The sequence below is a fragment of the Zingiber officinale genome, chromosome 4A (genome assembly GCF_018446385.1).
Source record: "Zingiber officinale cultivar Zhangliang chromosome 4A, Zo_v1.1, whole genome shotgun sequence".
In the NCBI taxonomy this organism is placed as follows: domain Eukaryota; kingdom Viridiplantae; phylum Streptophyta; class Magnoliopsida; order Zingiberales; family Zingiberaceae; genus Zingiber; species Zingiber officinale.
Window position 1 is genome coordinate 95023589 of NC_055992.1, and position 7200 is coordinate 95030788.

The following is a 7200-nucleotide window of genomic DNA, read 5'->3' on the forward strand; positions in this document are numbered from 1 at the left end:
AAAAATTAAATTTTTATAAGAAAATTTGATTCGTTCGGTTAATTTTCCCATTTGCCAAGAGGGACTCCATGCAAATTTTCTCTAATTTGAACACATATAATTTATTCAATTTCGAGTCAATTATTGACGGATTGTACCTGATGAAGCTCAATTCACCGCAGTTTTGAGGAAATTTTTTGGATCCGATTATTGACCCACCGAATTAAACTATAAATCTGGTTATTAAAACAATGGAAGACTCGATCAATCTCCTTGTCTAAATATAGCTAATAACACCATGACTAAATCTACATACTCTCCTACTTTTCCTCAATAACGCCCCCGTCTTGTTCTCTCTTCCTTTCTTTCTTTTTGTTTTTTTTTTTGTTTTTGCTTTTGTTTTGGTCTGAATTGTTCTTTCTTGTCCTCTTTCTCTTCTCATCACCTTTCCCCTGTGTATCCAAAAAAACACTCGTCGTACCTTCTCTCCAATGGCGAGCAACCACCCTCATCTTCCTAAAAAATCCAGCAGCTTCGTCTCCGTCCGCGGCGACAAGCATCGAGAGATCGACCGCAACCTCTCCTTGGGCGCCATCAAGCTGCAAGAATGCGACGACAAGAAGGAGAGGAGCAGCGACGACATAATTCAAGAGGGAGAGGAAGAAGACAACCAAACAGAGGAAGCCAATGCCGAGGAACCCGATGCCAGCCCCACCACCATCGCCGCCGACGTCGATAATTTCATCGCCCTCCTTCCCTCCGTCGAAGACGGCGGCGAGCCTCCCAGCATCCCTGAATCCTCCGTCGAGAGGTTCGTGCAGCTGGTGGAGAAGGAGATAGCGAGGTGTGAGGCTGGCGAGGCGAATCTGGAGGAGGAAGGGACGTCGGCTCTTTTTGATGCGGTGGAGAGGACATTTAAGCTGACGACCGCGGTGGCGAGGTTCTCGTCGGATCCAGGGTACCAGCAGGCCATGAACCGCACCGGCGGCGTGCTCCATCAGGCAATGTGCTTCCTCGAAGGACAGCTCTACGCTCTGCTCCACGATCCCTGCGCCAATAAGGTAGATTCTGATACCGGTGAGTTGCCTCCGCCGTATCCGGCGGAGAAGGTGGCGAAGCTTCAGGCGGTGGCGAGCATAATGATCGGCGCGGGGTACTCGATCGAGTGCTGCCAGGTGTTCACGGTGGCGCGGCGGAACGCCTTCGAGGCGGCGCTCGGCTTCGAGAAGGTGAGCATTGAGGACGTGACGAAGATGGCGTGGGAGGCGCTCGAGGGCGAGGTGGCGTCGTGGACCAAGGCCTTCAAGCACGCCACCACGCTCGCGTTCCCCGCCGAGCACGCCATCTGCGAGGCCGTCTTCGCCAGTGACCACCACGTCTCCGACCGCCTGTTCCGCGTCTTCATGCGCAGCGCCGTCCTCCAGCTGCTCAGCTTCGCGGAGGCCGTCTCCATGACCAAACGCTCCGCCGAAAAGCTCTTCAAGGTGCTCGACATCTACGAAGCGCTGCGCGACGCATCGCCGGGCATCGACGCTCTGCTCCCCGATCCACCGGAAGCAGACCAAGGCGAGGATTCCGATTCCTGCTCCGAGTTGATCTCCAACACCAAGGCGGAGATCGCCGTGGCGAAATGCCGGTTGGGGGAGGCAGCCGTGGCCATGTTCTGCGATCTGGAGAGCAGCATCAAGTCGGATCACGGCAAGACGCCGCTGCCGGGCGGCGCCGTGCACCTAGTCACCCGCCACGTGATGGACTACCTCAAGAACGCCGACGAGTACCGTGGCACGCTGGAGCAAGTATTTATAGAGCACAAGCACTCCGACGACGACGAAGAGAGCAGCGGCGGCGACGCCGAGAACCACAACCCATTCGCGGCGCAGCTGGTGGAGACCATGAACCTGCTGGACTCAAACCTGGAGGCCAAGTCGCGCCTCTACAAAGACCCGGCGCTCTGCAACATCTTCTTGATGAACAACGGGCGGTACGTGGCGAAGAAGGTGAAAGAGTCGCCGGAGATCCACCAGCTACTAGGGGAGACCTGGTACCGGAGGCGATCGACGGACCTGCGGCAGTACCACAAGAACTACCAGCGGGAGACGTGGTCGCGGGTGCTGGCGTGCCTGCGGGATGAGGGGCTGACGACGCACGGCAAGAGCGGGGTGGCGAAGCCGGCACTGAAGGAGCGGTTCAAGAGCTTCAACGCCATGATCGACGAGATCCACAAGACGCAGAGCACGTGGGTGGTGAACGACGAGCAGCTGCAGTCGGAGCTCCGGGTGTCGGTGTCGGCGGTGGTGGTGCCGGCCTACCGCTCCTTCCTCGGCCGCTTCGCGCAGCACTTCTACCCCGGAAGGCAAACGGAGAAGTACGTCAAGTTCGCGGCGGAAGACATCGAGAACATGATCGACGAGCTTTTCGAGGGCAATCCCTCGACTGCAGCTGCAGCCAGCAAGCGGTGGCTGTGAGAGAGATCGCCGGCGCCGGATCCGGACTGGAGACAAGAAGAGATGTAGATTTATATTGGCAATTCATCCAGTAATCTCTATGCTAACATTAATTTTCTTATCGGATTTATTAATAAAATATTGCATGATTTTTGTACAAATTTTTAAAATCTATAATGAATTCTAAGAAATCTATAATGATTCAATGGATCATCTTTCAATTTAATAATTATTCAACTCACCGACGAGTGACCCTCGGCCGAACACCTTGCCGGCGGCGTCCCTACCGTAGGCGACCGAACGAGTCGAAGGCATCCCTTTCGCGATATTATTTCTCTGGAAAGGATGTAACAAGTTGGAAGAAAGTCCATTAACAAAATTCTCAATCAATTAAATGAATCCAACAGAAAGCACAGCATCATTGAATGAATCTCATAACAATAGAAACCATTTACTAATCCATCACGGATTATGTAGCAAATTCGGAAGTAGTCAAGCCTACAACAGAGATTTGCACATATTAACCGAAACAAGATCGGTCGGAATATACAGTTTGTAAAAAGTTATCTTGGTACAGACATAGCCGGTCAGGACCGGCACAAAATTAAGAAAAAGCCACAAGTGCAAGGTGCAGCCGTTTGGGTGACTAGTCTGCTCTGGATTGACCAGCACGAGAGGAAAGAATGATACCGACAATGAGGCCGTAGAGTGCCAGTGCTTCGGCGAAAATAAGAATAAGAATCATGCCGACAAACAACTTTGGCTGCTGTGCATTGGCCCTGAAATTGACACACAGTTACGTTAAAGCTGCTATTGCTGCAAATTACAGAATGAAATATCAACTTCACGATGCTACAAGGCAGTAAGGTTACTAGTTTCTTTGAGACAGTAACAAAATGTTAGCATGAATGTTTGATAAGTGGTGACGAAAACTAAGATTCTTTAAGCTCAAAATGTTGGGAAAAAAATCTGGTCAACATCCTCCGAAGTTTAGACATCTATGGAACAAGTTTCCAAGACATGCCTCCGGTTTGGATCTCACTACCCTTTAACATAGTTTTGATTTTCTGAAGGATCGGCCATTTCTGGGCTTCGACTGTTGTCCAAATTATTTCCTAAGTTTTGCAATGGCTGATAAATTCATTTCTCATCTCTATGAGATATTTATATAGCCGAAGCATATTCATATGGAATAACATATGTCAACTCCAATTAGATGGGAAAACACAGGTTTTGCCAACGAAGAATCTATTTAAACATATATTCAATGTGTCATTTCTACAGTACGTCCAACAACTAGTTAAGAATCTAGTGATGTTTAGAATTATTATGACATTTCATAGAAATGCCCATATCTTGATGCATTGTGGGCTTTTTCTCAACAAAGTTGAATTTTACACAAGAAACTCTATTTCACAATTTTGTAGCATTAGTTGAAAGTTATTCAACAAATTGATCAGCAACCAACTATCTTGACATTTTTTTTTTCTGGAATTAGGATAAATTTTCATACCATAACACATTAATATTCACTAAATATAATTAGAAGATAAGTACTATGTTACGGATTACTCCATTGAATTATAAAATTATGCTACATACTATGCTACACATTTTCTTCTCAATAAGGCTATTGTTGTGGAAGCCCAGCACTTTAAGTTCGTTCCTCCACAACTTGGTGCTACATGAATCTTATCAGAGCTAATGTATGATGGTTCAATCTCAATACTAGTTAGCCCATCCCATATATAGCATTGTCCTTCACCTCCACACCCATGAATTGCTCCATCAAGCTAATGTCTACTAGCTGTGCTCTATCTCCTAGATGTTTGCTCTACCTCATGCTTTGCCATTCCACAAGGCCTCCTCCATCTTCCACCCTCTTTGATCAATCCCCTTTCATAGTCGATAGATCTTTCTTCCATTGCAGCAGTCCATGATCAGAGAAGGAAAAAATTTCACCTCTGAACCACCAACATGAATCCCTCAAGTCAATCTCTGTTTCACCGTTCTTCACTGCAACACCCATTGCATCCTTCTTCAAGTTCAGTCCTCCACAGCTTAGTGCTGCATCATTATATATTACTAAAAATAGCACCAAGATATGATTAGGTTCACTTGAAAAAAAAAGTCACAAGGACCTTTAGGAAAGAGAGTTCCAAAGTACACAAACCCAAAAGAAAAAGGAATATTGGTCGACAACAGAGAAAGGCTGATCTTAACCCCCATTAATGATGTTATACACAAGGAAACAAAATAAATTTAAGAGGAAGATCAGTTGCTACAATAAGATGTAAGATAGATGTGTAGAAAAGGATGAACTAAATAATGGAAAGGGCAATGAAGAGAAAAAAACAATATGCAATTCCCTAGATCAAATTACAATAAGGAGAACAAACATAGAACCACAAAGAAATTCCATAGTATTTAATGTTTCCATGAGCTATGTTCCAACTCCACATGGTGAGTTATACAAGATCCAATTGAGAAGAAAAGCTAAATGCACCATTAAAGATGCAGCAATTAATAATCAAGATTCCAGATGTGTTAGATATTAAATTGATAAAGCTAGAATGTCAAATAATAGAAGCGATATGATGTTCTATGATACGGTGATAAAGAGGGGCCCTACCAAAGATAGGTCAAAACAAGGAAGACCGATTGACGTGGAAATCAAAGTCAATGAATGAGTCAAAGTCGGCTGAGCTAGCCAGTTACGACCGAGCGGACAGCATAGTCAAACGAACGAGCAAGGTCAAACGGATAACTCGAGGTTAAAAGACAAACAAGCAATGCATCCCCCGGTCGTCGTCCTTGTTGAGCGGGAGGCGTGTCTGTCTAAATGAGAGACAACCCTCCGACAACAGAAAAGATAAGTAAAGGAAGATTGTGCTGGTCAACACGATTGAGCGAAGGTGTCCTAGCCGAGCGGACACCGATCGGCCTACAGCGGGACCTATCCATGTATCTCCTCATACTCTTTTGGTGGTTTGTCCACAGACAAATCGTACTTTGGAAGCTTCCGACCTGCCGCATCAGAGATTTGCATGCTCACTTAAAAAAAAGTGTCAGGACACTTTTTGACTTGTCTTTTCATAGGATGCTTAGAAAAATGTGCGCACGCTTTGAGATGTGTGCACAGACACTACGATGACACTATAAAAGGGGATTCCCATCTAAAGGCGGAGATATGCGCAACCTTATCATTCTACATGCTCTTTGCTACAGCATTTTCACTATTCTCCACATCACCAGAAACTAACTTGAGCGTCGGAAGGTCAACGCTAGGAACCCCTTTCCAGCCTAGCACTGACACTTTTGTGTTGCAAGACCACGTGAAATCTTCACCCCATCAACCGTCAAACCACATCCTCAACTTGTCATCTTCTCCGCTTTCGGACAAGAACAAGTCTAAAACATCTCACGTTCAAACACAGAAGCAAAAATTTTCCATATAATCTTCAATTCACAAGAAGAAAGATGCATCAACAAAATAAGTCTTGTGAAACATCATAAAGCATAGCATAAAGATATAATGGCCTGCAATGAACTACCATGGTAGATTATTGAAGTCATCTACTCTGCAGTAACAACCAGAATCATGCCTCAGAATTTAGAAACCGGCACAATCACTCAAATTTAAAAAAGTATCAAGCTTAGAGGAACGCATTTAAAATTCATATCTAAATGCCAAACTATAACAGAATCCGTAAAGTAAAACAGATCCGAAGAAAAATACCGGACACCAGCATCGCCGACGATCCCGATCGCCATGCCTGCAGACAAACCGGCAAGACCGCAAGCGAGCCCGGAAGAGAGATGCGCGTAACCGTCGAAGAGGTAGTACGACTTTGCCTTGGGGTTGATCCCGGTGCTAATGATTACTGCAATAATCAACCCATAGATCCCGAGCACTCCTGCCATGACCACGGGCACGATCGACTTCATAACCAGTTCTGGCCGCATCACACCCATGGACGCCACGCCGACGCCGCTCTTCGCCGTCCCGTACGCCGCTCCCATGCCTAAAAAGGGATGCTCAATGCATCAACAAAAGGAAATAGCGAAAACATAGTCAGAACATAACAGCCAAGATTGAGGGATGATGGGATCACAGGAGAAAACGAGGGCGGCTGCGGCGCCGAGGAAACCGAAGAATGGAGCTGTCTCGTCGCCGCTGAAGGAAGACATTATTCCGCTTGAAAGAACAAGGAAACCCTACGAATCCTGCAAAAGCCGAAGAATGGAGCTTTCGCGTTACCGATGGAGGAGAAAGAAATGGGGTCGTCGGAGAAGGTAAGGTCAGAATCTCAATATGCCCTTGGGTCTCGTATTAATTACGTATGTGGTATGATGGAATAGGTGACGGGGTGAAGGGCATTAATGTCATCCCACTGACATCGCAATAATTATTTCATCCCTAAAATCCGGACATAAATAATAGCATATTTATTTTTAATAATATTTATTAATTATTTTAGAACAATTATTAATTTCATTTAATATTTTACCCAGGACGCAATTTCTGAATTAATAAAAAAATACATGCGACTTTCGTATTTAACAATGGACTTTTTATATTTATGAAATGATTTTAAGTACATTTACCGTTCTATTTACTGATAAATCTCACTTTTTTCTATTATTTTTCTCTTTACTTTCTTTTATACGAATTTTTTTTTATTTTTTCTCACCTTTTTCTCTTTTCATTTTTTCCACATGCATACATGTAGATTTGATATATAAATTATATCAGGCTAATGATATTCAAAGTTTA

General features: G+C 45.1%; 2 protein-coding genes across 2 annotated transcripts; one reads left to right on the forward strand and one right to left on the reverse strand.

Moving 5' to 3' along the window:
• The first annotated feature begins 310 nt into the window (after positions 1–310).
• On the forward strand, positions 311–2465 carry LOC121972513 (exocyst complex component EXO70B1-like). The gene has a single exon (XM_042524174.1). The coding sequence runs from the start codon at positions 471–473 to the stop codon at positions 2442–2444; it is 1974 nt and encodes a 657-aa protein (XP_042380108.1). The 5' UTR covers positions 311–470; the 3' UTR covers positions 2445–2465.
• A 376-nt stretch (positions 2466–2841) lies between these two features.
• Positions 2842–6699, reverse strand: LOC121970232 (V-type proton ATPase 16 kDa proteolipid subunit). Its single transcript, XM_042520798.1, has 3 exons — positions 6539–6699; positions 6163–6448; positions 2842–3202 (listed from the first exon to the last, which is right to left on the reverse strand). The coding sequence occupies exons 1-3, from the start codon at positions 6612–6614 to the stop codon at positions 3070–3072; spliced, it is 495 nt and encodes a 164-aa protein (XP_042376732.1). The 5' UTR covers positions 6615–6699; the 3' UTR covers positions 2842–3069.
• Between the last annotated feature and the right edge of the window lie 501 nt (positions 6700–7200).

What these genes read in the sequence shown, in the direction of transcription:
- LOC121972513 (XM_042524174.1), top strand. Translation starts at nt 471, where the DNA reads ATGGCGAGCAACCACCCTCATCTTCCTAAAAAATCCAGCAGCTTCGTC.
- LOC121970232 (XM_042520798.1), bottom strand. Translation starts at nt 6,614, where the DNA reads ATGTCTTCCTTCAGCGGCGACGAGACAGCTCCATTCTTCGGTTTCCTC. An exon ending in AGCCGCCCTCGTTTTCTCCT is followed by an intron (nt 6,449 to 6,538) that starts GTGATCCCATCA and finishes ATCCCTTTTTAG; the next exon opens with GCATGGGAGCGGCGTACGGG. An exon ending in GTCGGCGATGCTGGTGTCCG is followed by an intron (nt 3,203 to 6,162) that starts GTATTTTTCTTC and finishes TGTCAATTTCAG; the next exon opens with GGCCAATGCACAGCAGCCAA.